The 12889-nt window shown below is 44.3% G+C and overlaps 1 protein-coding gene across 7 annotated transcripts in view; it reads left to right on the top strand.

The window, feature by feature from the left end:
- eef1db (eukaryotic translation elongation factor 1 delta b (guanine nucleotide exchange protein)) overlaps positions 1–12889 on the top strand; it is a 39643-nt gene that overhangs the window by 16409 nt on the left and 10345 nt on the right. For 6 of the 7 annotated variants that reach the window (XM_048558071.2, XM_048558079.2, XM_059640397.1 and 3 more), the window contains exon 3: positions 12527–12598. The exons of the other annotated variant lie outside the window; for it this stretch is intronic. In XM_048558071.2, the coding sequence (XP_048414028.1) occupies positions 12527–12598 (72 nt within the window). The remainder of the gene's footprint in view (positions 1–12526; positions 12599–12889) is intronic. 7 annotated transcript variants of the gene reach the window in all.

Below are 12889 nucleotides of genomic sequence, written 5' to 3'. Positions count from 1 at the left end.
TAGTGAATGTCTGGCTGTTTTTGTATTCACTCATGGGACGTGGACATTGCTAACTGGCCAGCATTTATTGCCCATCCCTAGTTGCACTTTAGAAGGTGGTAGTGAGCTGCCTTCTTGGGCCACTGCTTGTCAATATTTTCTGTTCTAAGAGTTGACTTGACCCTTTGATATACTGATCCATATACCACTGTTAAAAAGGCAGTGTCAAAATGTGGCTGTTTTGATTGAAAGCAGAAACACGCACAGCACATCAGTCAGTGGCTAAAGATGAACAGCTTGATACTTTAGCTTATAACTTATGTTTTTCTTATTGGATGCTGGATGCTCTGCATTGCTTTCCAAATTTACTGCTTTTTATTTCCTATCAAAACTTTCTCTGTATCCCCAGCAGGTCTGACTGCATTAATAAGCTCGATAGATGTCAACAGCCCAAACATTTTTGATGTAAAACACCAAGAACTTGTATGTAATAGCACTAAATAACAGAGAAAAACATCCTACAGTACCTAGCTATTAAGCAGCTTTTCTACTAAGCCACAAGATGGGATATCAGATAGCAGGTGATCTAAAGCTTGGCTTTGATCACTAGATCTCGAGAGTTAGATTTCTAAAGAAGACAAAGTTTTAAATGGGGGTATCAGAACATTCCCAACCTGCTGTCAGACATCTGGGAGCCCTGACTGCCACCAAGAGCTCAGGACTGTTTCGGCTGTAATTGGACTGATGGATTGCACAGCAACGTTTTGTTAGATTTTGTGACAAACAGCACTCAATCAGGAGTGTCCAAAACACAATCCTGTCTTCCTTGTAGTTACATTTCTAATTCTGTTCATCTCATTGACTGGAGAAGCATGCAAATTCCTTTGAATTCAAACCTAAAGTGGCACTTTTCTCTATGATTCACACCAACAAATTGCACAGTGGTAATGTTTGGACTGTCTTGCTGTCCCTTCTCCAGGAGCTAATGAGACAAAGTTGTTTTGTATAGTAAAGAACTTTACACGTCCTCAAAAATAACTGCTATCTTCTGTTTAAACTTGACACCAAATTCCAGCTTTGCCACTGCAGTGTTCCTCGTGCTGTAGAACAAGTGTTGGGGATGAGGACTGTTGTTTCAGCTGCACTGGTTGATTGTACCAGATGGCTGTAGATTTACTTCCTTGTATCTTGTTGCCCTGATTAACAACTAACATACAATACGCCGTGACTATGACGAGGTTTGTCGTGCTCCCTGATTTGGACCAGGTTAACAGCCCTATCCAGGAGTCTTAGCTGACCGATATAAATAGGAGTGTCAGAGGTTCTGTTGACCCTGTTAGTTGGGGAAGCTGGACCAGTGTCAAGTACTATGCACGTGTAAGAAAAGTGTGACTTGGTTACTGGATATCAGCCTCTGTGGCGTTTTTTCAGTGGCAGTGAGAGAGAAAAATATGCTCCTAAAGAAATTCTCTCTCAGCATGGTCTTTGAGTTGCAGGTGAGTGGGGAGCATCATGCTGTTATTTGGGAAGCTTGACATGTTCAATCTGTTGTTGAACACTGGACCAGGTATGTGGAAGGAATGCATTATTATTTCTGGGCAAATGACATTCGGGCAGATGAAATGCAACGGGTAATTCTCCTGACAGTTTGTGGACCTGTGGCTTTTTTGGCTATTTGGAGCCTCACATGTCCTCAGGCACCAGATACTAAAATCTTTCAAGAGTTGACAGATTTAGTTAATGAATATTATGACCCCAAGTCTCTTCTAATTCTGAGATGCTGAGATTTCACTTGGCAGTTCAAGAACCATGGGAAATCCGTATCGGAATTTTTGACAAGGTTAAGATACTTGGCAGAGGCATGTGACTTTCCTTTAACCTTTAATGAGATGCTGAGAGAGAGTTCAGGTGGACTTCAACGATGGGTTCTCATTCTATGTGTGTGTAATTACAAATTGGAACACTGTCCGGGGAGGCCAAGTAACAATTGTGGATTCCTTGAACTGCCTCATGCTAGCAGGTATGCCACCAGTGGTGCTGCCACTGAAAGATTCCGTTCTGGTTTTAAACTTTCTGGACCCTCTTCCAGCCTATGCTGACAATATAAACTGTGGATGCAAAAAGATCCAATCCTGGAAAAACTAAAACAGTTCATGATGATGAGGAAACCAAAGGAAACAATTAGAATTGAAATATTTTTGGACATGGCAAGATCAGATCACTGTAGACGATGGCATTTTATTATGGGGAGCAAGAGTGATTGTCCCAAGCAAAGGCCACCCTCAGATCCTGGCTGAACTCCTCCAGGGGTTTCCAAAATGAAGATATTGGTGAGAGGTTATGTCTGGTGGCCAGGATTGGATGCTGACATAGCTGTGTTGGTAGGCCAGTGCCCTGAGTGCCAACAAGGACAAAAGTGACTGCCAGCAGCTCTCCTATGTTTGTGGAAATGGCCGGGTAAACCCTGGACTCAGTTACACACATTGACTGTGCTGGTCCTTTCATGGACTCAATGTTCTTAGTCATTGTGAATGTCCATTCAGAGTGACTGGACATGCACGGAATTCATCCATCCAGTGTGAGGATGACGATAGTCGAACTGTGAGCAACTTTTTCAATACATGACCTCCTGGTCACAGACAACGGGCCATCATTTACCAACAGGGAATTTGAGTATATCCTAAAGTGGAATGACATTTGGCATGTAAGGACAGCTCTGTACTATACATCATCCAAAGATTGGCGGAAAGAGCAGTCCAAACATTGAAGGCAGGCTTAAAGAAACAGTCTACAGCTTCACTAGATGCCAACTGTCCTCGTTCCTATTTGATTATCAGATCACCCCTCGCGCAACTGCAGAGATAGCTCTAGCAGTGTTGGAGAGGACTCCACACCAGGTTACATCAGATTTTCCCGCATCTGGATGAAACGGCATCAATAAAAGCAGTGCCAGACACGCAACTCCACTAAGCAGGAGAGTTTACTTAATGGGGTGAAGTTTGCTGATCCATCACAATGGCCCTGCATGCTAAGAGGCATGATCGATGTGAGGTCAGGTCCCATGACGTACAAAGTTCAGGTTGATGAGATGGTCCTGCATAAGCATGTGACAACGTGAAAGCTGCAAGTACGCAAACAGGGCAGGAGCAAAATGTACCCACCCCTCAAAACAGACAGAATTGCTGTTGGAACCATGGGTTCGCCCTGCACATCTAGTGTTGAAGAAATCTTGGAGTCTTAAGATGGACATTGTGCATGTTTCAGTTTTGAAGCGTTTACTGCCTGAAGAACAGGCAGGGTGCGGTCTGATACAACTCTGTCTGTATCCAGTGCTGAGACAGAGGAACCGGAGGTGGTGTGAAAACACAGTCACGTTTCTAAACAAAAAAGAGGTATTTTGACAAATGTCCCATAGTTGGTGAGTCTGATTGTGTAATAATTGATTCAGGGTTTTCCTTGGTTAAAGTCTCTGGGCAAGACTGCAGAGCTTTTTTCATTGCACTTCCAGACATTGAGTGGTTATTTTTAATCATTGTAATAATGCAGGAGTCACTGTGGTCAACGACATTCCCTCCAAGCTACCTACAGCCACTTTGACGTTCTGGCACCGTGATGGGCATTGGCACACTAATCACAGAATTAACTTATACCTGCGATAGCCACTACTGTACACAGGCCTCTGAGGCCCACACAGCTGATTAGAAAATTAAAGGGAATGCTGGTGGAAAGAGTTTCTTGCCTATTCCTATTGCATCTGTGGAGATGGTGGACAAATTCTTCTTTGACCCCAAGCAGTCCCTGAGGCAAACAGGCTTCCTTTGCTATTTTGGGAAAGGTTCCAAGATTTTTGACTTCGTGTCAATGAATGACTGAATAATTGTGACAGAGTCAGTTGCTGAGAGGCAGGTTCCAGCCTGATGATTGTGAAGTGGACTTGCCATGACCAAAGTCCCTGTCTGGCCCTGGGTTTAATGACAAAAGTAAACTTGGATGTTTGGGTCCTTTTTGTGTATTAGTCCTTACTCTATGCTGAAATCCACTGGGTGAAAGTGGGGCTGGAAGATAGTTGGAACAAGATGTAAGAACACTCACTTGTATTCAGTTTGGTAACAGTTGCTAGGGTATACTATGTTCCCAGGGTGTTTGGGGTGGAGTTACGTGTGATGGTGGTGGTTCACTGTAGTCTGTTAGCCTGATGATTGTGGTGCTCCCTTTTCAGCCTGTGAGGCATTTCTACCTCTTGTTACAGTTGTGCATGGGGCAAAGAGGTGAGGAGGGGTAAGGCTGTGTTTTAAGATCTCGAGCCTCTGATGGGACACGTGAAACTTGCCCTATCTCCATGGCAGTGTCTGTTACCTGGAACTAGAAGCAGCTGAGTTGGCAGTTATGTGGGGATTGTCACTGGGGCCTGGTCAAGGTCAGGTCCCTCACTCGATCACCGTTCAAATAAAACCCACCCGATGAAATTTTAAACTCAAAGAAGCACTGGAGGTATTCTAAATTTTTGATCATTCATAACATTGCAATAAAGAACTCTAGATTGAGAGGTCTCTGTGGAAGAAAACTCTGCTTTCCAAACCCGGTGCCAAGAAACAAAAACAAAAAGTTGCTGGAAAAGCTCAGCAGCTCTGGCAGCATCTGTGAAGCAAAAAAAACAAGAGTTAATGTTTCGGGTCCAGTGAGCCGTCCTCAGCCCAAATATCAGGAAACGTGATCAGTGTCAATTTCACCAGACCCCAGCGTGGAGACTCTTTAAACATGGTGGCAAGTTCCACATTGTTCCTAGCCAAAAGGAATCACTGAAGTAGGAATGACTGGCTCCCTACAGCACGGTTGTTACATCAAACATTGACCTGAGTTCATTGCTGAATGTACTGAAGTTAATTTTTTTAGACAAGATCAGAAATCACATGACACCAGTTTGTAGTTCAACAGGTTTATTTGAAAGCAGAAATTTTCGTAACCTCAGGGATAGTAGGAACTGCAGATGCTGGAGAATCTGAGATGACAAGGTGTAGAGCTGGATGAACACAGCAGGCCAAGCAGCATCAGAGGGGCAGGAAAGTTGACGTTTCGGGCTAGGCCTAGCCTGAAACGTCAGCCTTCCTGGTCCTCTGATGCTGCTTGGCCTTTTGTAGCCTCGCTCCTTTTATGGTTTTTTTTGGAGATATTGGAATAAATTTAAACTACTAGGAAACCGGTATGCCTATATAAAAATACATTTCAAAAGTGCTGATTTCCTGATGTTGTGTTACACTGAGCCAAAGATCGTCCAGGCATTCTGAAAGTTGATTTTCCTGCCAGTGTTAGCAGCAGGAGCCCAGGAACTGGAGTAGAAGACTCTTAATTGCTCCCTGAACTCCCATCAGCTTTTGGTGAGGGAAAGAATAGAAGTAAATCCTGGCCATTGTCACAGTTTATTGGAATTTGATTAAATGGTGAGCAAAGGGTAATCACTGGGTCAGGGTACATGGGGAGTCTCCAGTGACCGTGAACCTGTAGCCCAATCACAAGCCAGAGAGAGAGAGACAACGGATAGAGGTTGAGCAGGAGCCACCTGATGCCTGTTTGCTTCGAACAGCCCCTTCAGTCTCGGCTGCAGAAACTCTTCAGCCATCAGTAAACATCTTTTAGAAATATAGAAGGGAAGAGCACAAATGGAGGCTGTTTGGTCTGTCCTATCTTTGAAAGAGCTATCCAGTAAGTCTGACTCCTTGAGAAAACGAGGTGTGGAGCTGGATGAACACAGCAAGCCAAGCAGCATCAGAGGAGCAGGAAGGCTGCTGTTTTGGGCCTAGACCCTTCTTCGGTCTGACTCCTTTGCTTGTTGCCAAAAACTCTGCTGACTTTTAAGACAAATGCAGGGAATGCTGGAGGAACTCTGCAGGTCTGGCAGCGTCTGGGAGAGAGAATCAGAGTTAATGCTTTGAATCTGTTATGATGCAGTTGTTCTGAAGGAGAGTCATATTACTCTTGAAATGTTAACTCTCTTCTTCTCTCCACAGATATTGCCAGACCTGTTCAGTTTCTCCAGCATTCTCTGAGAGTTGGAATTTTCTAGCTAATTCCCCAAGCACCAAAAGCTATTGCACATACTATCACAGTAAATGTAATTTCAGTTTCTATACTGCTGGTGTCCAGCTGTGACACACGATTTCTGACATCAGCAATATTTTGCTTTTGAGCTGCTGACATGTCCTTTTCCATTATCTGTGCAAAATCCTTTTGAAAATTACAATTATATCACTTGGAGGTAATGCATTTCAGATCATCAGATGGTTGTTTTAAAAAATGTATTGGTGCCTAGAAATGCACTCCTTACTCTTGTAAATGTTATTAACTTGGGGGTAAGACTTAAATAGCAGATAACAGAAATGTTAGTATTTAATGCTCCACTTTATCTGCAGTGTTGCTTTCTCTGTGCTGATCCTCATAGTTCTGATCTTTTTTTTTGTCTCAGTTATTAGATGATGAATAAAATTTGGTTGAAGTAAGCAAATTGACTATAAACAAATCACGATTTTGTTCTGACTACTGTTTAATGGGGCTACCCTTTCTGTCTACAGCCTGCAATTTTCATGTAGACATTGAAAGTAGGAGGGGGAGTAGCCCTTTGAGTATGCTGCACTATTGAATGTGATCAGGGCTGATCATCCAACTCAGTATCTTGTTCCCACTTTTCCCCCAAACCTTACGATCCCTTTACCCCCCAAAAACTATATCTGACCTCTTCTTGAAAACATTCAATGTTTTGGCCTCAACTCCTTTTTGTGACAGAGAATTCCAAAGGCTCACCATTTCTTGGGATGAAGAAATTTCTCCTCATCTCAGTCTTAAATGGCCTACCATATCCTTAAAATGTGATCCTGGTTCTGGGCTCCCCAATCATTGGCAACAACCTTCCTGTGTTTACCTTGTAGAATTTTGTTTCTATGAGATTCCCCCTCAATCTTCCAGGGCTCCAGTGAATATAGCCCTAACTGATCCAGTCTGTCTTCATACATCAGCCCTACTGCCCCAGGAATCAATCTGGTAAATCTTTGTTGCACTTCCTCCATTGCCAGAATGTCTTGCCTCATAGGGGGACCAGAACTGCACATAATACTGCAGGTGAGGTCTCACTAAGGAAATTTCTTGGCTGATCTCCTATATCCCCCCCCCCCCCCACTTCTATATAACCTCTAATGTATGAATTCCACATAGGTCCCTTTAGACTGTAACCTTCAGTGGCGCACTGACTTAAACAGCTGGGGACTGGCAAAGAGAGGAACTGTGGCTTCTTTGTAGTAAATAAAGAACAAAGAAAATTACAGCACCGGAACATGCCCTTCGGCCCTGGAAGCCTGCACCAATCCAGATCCTCTATCTAAACCTGTCGCCTATTTTCCAAGGATCTGTATCCCTCTGCTCCCTGCCCATCCATGTGTCTGTCTAGATACATCTTAAATGACGCTATTGTGCCCGCATCTACCACCTCACTTGGCAACGTGTTCCAGGCATCCACCACGCTCTGCATAAAGAACGTTCCACGCATATCTCCCTTAAACATTTCCCCTCTCTTTAAATTGTGACCCCTAGTAATTGAGGCCCTCACTCTGGGGGGGGGGGGGGGGGGGGAGGGGGGGAAGCTTCTTGCTATCCACCCTGTCTATACTGCTCATGATTTTGTGGACCTCAGTGAGGTCCCCCCTTAACCTCCATCTTTCTAACGTAAATAATCCTAATCTACTCAACCTCTCTTCATAGCTAGTGCTCTCCATACCAGGCAACATCCTGGTGAACCTTCTCTGCACCCTTTCCAAAGCATCCACATCCTTTTGGTAATGTGATGACCAGAAGTGTACGCAGTATTTCAAATGTGATCGAACCAAAGTCCTACACAACTGTAACATGACCTGCCAACACTAGTACTCAATACCCCATCTGATGAATGAAAGCATGCCGAATGCCGTCTTGACCACTGTATCCATCCGCATTGTCACCGTCAGGGTACAATGGACCTGAACACCCAGATCTCTATGTATCAGTTTTCCCCATATAGTTCGCTGTTGAATTGGATCTTCCAAAATGCATCACCTCTCAATTGCCTGGATTGAACTCCATCTGCCATTTATCTGCCCAACTCTCCAGTCTATCTATATTCTGCTGTAACCTCTGACAGTCCCCTTCACTATCTGCTACTCCACCAATCTTCGTGTCATCTGCAAACTTGCTGATCAGACTACCTATACCTTCCTCCAAACCATTTACATATATCACAAACGACAGTGGTCCCAGCACAGATCCCTGTGGAACATCACTGGTCACAGGTCTCCAACTCCCTTCCACTACTGCTCTCTGTCTCCTGTTGCCCAGCCAGTTCTCTATCCATCTAGCTAGTACACCCAGACCCATGCGACTTCACTTTTTCCATCAGCCTGCCATGGGGAACCTTACCAAACGCCTTACTGAAGTCCATGTATATGACATCTACAGTCTTTGCCCCATCAATCAACTTTGTCACTTGCTCAAAGAATTGTATTAAGTTGGTAAGACATGACCTTCCCAGCGCAAAATCATGCTGCCTATCACTAATAAGCCCATTTTCTTCCAAACTTAAATAGATCGTATCCCTCAGTATCTTCTCTAGCAGCTTCCCTACCACTGACGTCAGGCTCACCGGTCTATAATTACCTGGTTTATCCTTGCTACCCTTCTTAAACAAGGGGACAATATTAGCAATTTTCCCGTCCTCCAGGACCTCACCCGTGCTCAAGGATGCAGCAAAGATATCTGTTAAGGCCCTACTATTTCATCTCTCGCTTCCCTCACAAACCTGGGATAGATCCCATCCGGACCTGGGGACTTGTCCACTCTCATGCTTTTAGAATGCCCAACACTCGCCCCCTCCGCCCCCCCCCCCCCCCCCACCACACATGCTGACTTGACTTAGAGTAATCAAATAATCAAACATCTATCCCTAACCTCAACATCAGTCATGTCCCTCAAATACCGATGCCAAGTACTCATTAAGAATCTCACTCAATTTCTCTGACTCCTCGCATAACTTTCCTTCTTTGTCCTTGAGTAGGCCAATCCTTTCTCTAGTTACCCTCCTGCTCCTCATGAATCAATAAAAGGCTTTGGAAGTTTCCTTAACCCTGTTTGCTGAAGATATTTCATGATCCCTTTCAGCCCTCTTAATTCCTTGTTTCAGATTGGTCCTACTTTCCCAATATTCTTCCCAAGCTTTGTCTATTTTCAGTCGCCTAAGACCTCATATATGCTTCCTTTCTCCTCTTTGCTAGTCTCACAATTTCACCTGTCATCCATGGTTCCCTAATCTTGCCCTTTCTATACCTCATTTTCACAGGGTCATGTCTGTCCTGAACTTTAATTAACCTCTCTTTAAAAGCCTCCCACATATCATATGTGGATTTGCCCTCAAACAGCTGCTCCCAATCCACATTCCCCTCGTCCTGCGAATTTTGCTATAGTTGATCTTCCCCCACTTCAGCACTGTTCCTTTTAGGATCCTCTTGTCTTTGTCCATCAGTATTCTAAAACTTACGGAATTGTGATCGCTATTCCCAAAGTAATCACCTACTGAAATTTCAACCACCTGGCTGGGCTCATTCCCCAACACCAGGTCCAGTATGGCCTCCTCCCGAGTTGGACTATTTACATACTGCTCTAGAAAACCCTCCTACATGTTCCTTATTAATTCTGCTCTATCGAAACCCCTAACACTGAGTGAATCCCAGTCAACGTTGGGAAAATTAAAATCTCTCATCACCACCACCCTGTTACTCCTGCAAATTTCCATAATCTCTCTACATATTTGTACTTCTATCTCACGCTCGCTGTTGGGAGGCCTGTAGTACAGCCCCAACATTGTTACTGCACCCTTCCTATTTCTGGGCTCTGCCTATATTGCCTCCCTGCTCGAGTCTTGCATAATGCCCTCCTTTATTCACAGCTGTGATATGCTCTTTGACTAGTGATGCAACTCCTTCACCCCTTTTACCTCCCTCTCCCACCTGAAGCGGCAATATCCTGGGATATTTAGTTGCCAATCTTCCCCTTCCCTCAACCAAGACTCAGTAATAGCAATAACATCATACTCCCAGGTACTAATTCAGCTCTAAGTTCACCTGCCTTACCTACTACCACACTTCTTCTCGCATTAAAACAAATGCACCTCAGAGATTGGATAGGCTGGGAATTTTTTCCCCTGGTGTGTCAGGGGTGACATTATAAAATCATGAGACGTTTGGATCAGGTGAATAGACAAGGTTTTTACCCCAGGGTAGGGAAGTCCAAACGTAGAGGGCACAGGTTTAAGGTGGGGGTGGAGAAAGAATATGAGGGGCACCCTTTTTCACACAGAAGGTGGTGCGTGTATGGAATGAGCTGCCAGAGGATGGGGAGGAGGCTGGTACAATTACAATATTTACAAGATATTTGGACAGCTACCTGGATAGGAAAGGTTTAGAGGGATATAGGCCCGATGCAGGCAAATGGGATGAGTTGAGTTTAAGACACTTGATCAGTGGGTCAGCAAGTTTGCAGACGACACAAAGGTTGGAGGTGTCGTTGACAGTATAGACGGCTGTTGTAGGCTGCAGTGGGACATTGACAGGATGCAGAGATGGGCTGAGAGGTGGCAGATGGAGTTCAACCTGGATAAATGCAAGGTGATGCATTTTGGAAGGTCGAATTTGAAAGCTGAGTACAGGATTAAGGATAGGATTCTTGGCAGTGTGGAGGAACAGAGGGATCTTGGTGTGCAGATACATAGATCCCTTAAAATGGCCACCCAAGTGGACAGGGTTGTTAAGAAAGCATATGGTGTTTTGGCTTTCATTAACAGGGGGATTGAGTTTAAGAGTCGTGAGATCTTGTTGCAGCTCTATAAAACTTTGGTTAGACCGCACTTGGAATACTGCGTCCAGTTCTGGTCGCCGTATTATAGGAAAGATGTGGATGCTTTGGAGAGGGTTCAGAGGAGGTTTACCAGGATGCTGCCTGGACTGGAGGGCTTATCTTATGAAGAGAGGTTGACTGAGCTGGGACTTTTTTCATTGGAGAAAAGGAGGAGGAGAGGGGACCTAATTGATGTATACAAGATAATGAGAGGCAGAGATAGAGTTGATAGCCAGAGACTATTTCCCAGGGCAGAAATGGCTCACACGAGGGGTCATAGTTTTAAGCTGGTTGGAGGAAAGTATAGAGGGGATGTCAGAGGCGGGTTCTTTACACAGAGTGCTGTGAGAGCATGGAATGCGTTGAGCAGTTGTGGAAGCAAGGTCATTTTGGGTCATTTAAGAGACTGCTGGACATGCATATGGTCACAGAAATTTAAGGGTGCATACATGAGGATCAATGGTCGGCACAACATCGTGGGCTGAAGGGCCTGTTCTGTGCTGTACTGTTCTATGTTCTCTGTTCTATCACCTGTCCATTTGCATTCATCATCTGCTCTCTGCCTCCTCTTCCCCTTAGTCACACTGACTTCATTATCTAGTCCCTTACAGGCTTTAATTACTATCTCCTTACTATCCACTAACCTCCTCATTTGGTTCCCATCCCCCTGCCACTTTAGTTTAAACCCTCCCCAACAGCATTAGCAAAAGGACTCCCTAGGACATTGGTTCCAGTCTGGCCCAGGTGTGGACCATCCAATTTGTAATAGTCCCACCTCCCCCAGAACTGGTCCCACTGTCCCAAAAATCTGAACCCCTCCGTCCTGTACCATCTCTCAAGCCACTCATTTATCCTGCCTATTCTTTCATTTCTACTCTGACTAGTATGTGGCACTGGTAGCAATCCTGAGATTACAACCTCTGAGGTCCTACTTTTTAACTTGACTTCTAAATCCCTAATTTCTACTGGACCTCATCCATTTTCTACCTATATCGTTGGTGCCTATATGCACCACAACAGCTGGCTGTTCACCCTCCCCATTCAGAATGTCCTGCAGTCGATGTGAGACATCCCTGACCCATGCATTTGGGAGGTAACATACCATGCGCGAGTCTCGTTTTCAGCCACAAAACCGCATACGTACTCTCATTACAATCGAATCCCCTGTGACTATAACCCTGACACTCTTTCTTCTCCTCCCCCCACCCCCCCAAAAAAAAAGCAAACCTTCTGTACAGCAGAGCCAGCCACGGTGCCTGTAAATGGCCTGTATTTTCTTTTTCGGCTTGCATCATTAAGGTGGGTGGGAGGAGCTATGCTCAGGTGTACAATGCATCTTCCAAATACAGCAAAGCTCCAGGGCTGAGGGGCTCAGGTAGTTTAAGAGCATGATGTTCAGGTTTGCTGGAATTGAGCTACTCTGTGGCTGTGAAATCGCTGCCTTATGGATTGGGTGTGAGTCTCTATCTATCCTTCCTGTTAGCTGATTTGGGTCCATTAAGCTTACGTGTTTCTTGCATTTTTACTGGTTTGCAATTTTCCCCAAGAACCAGTTAATGTAACCCACAGATTTTTCTTTTTATTTTTACTGTAATTTGATCAGAGATCAAGCTGTTGACTAAATTCTTTCTGCACTACCTAGGAGAATGGAGCAAGTAACATCCTTCGAGACATTGCCAGAGCCAGGGAGAATATCCAGAAGTCACTGGCAGGAGTGAGTACCCGCTCCTCGTAGCTGGCCGCAGACTTAAGATGCCCATTTAGTTGTATATAAAGAATTTCCCAAAAATGACAATAAATTGTTTTTGCTATCAGAAAGCTAGGCAATGGTTTAGATTGTTTTTGCACCGCATTTTGTTTTAAATTGTCTGTACAAGTTGGTAGTTTTTTCACATCATGACTAAGAATAGTATTGAGTATTTTTTTAAAATAAAAGTAACTTTCTTAAACATGAGACACGGTAATAAAGCAGCATCATTTAACTAAATGGCTAATTACCAAAACT

This window comes from Stegostoma tigrinum, chromosome 2, assembly GCF_030684315.1.
Source record: "Stegostoma tigrinum isolate sSteTig4 chromosome 2, sSteTig4.hap1, whole genome shotgun sequence".
In the NCBI taxonomy this organism is placed as follows: Eukaryota; Metazoa; Chordata; class Chondrichthyes; order Orectolobiformes; family Stegostomatidae; genus Stegostoma; species Stegostoma tigrinum.
Note: the sequence above shows the minus strand (reverse complement) of the source record. Positions and strands in the feature narration are given on the sequence as shown.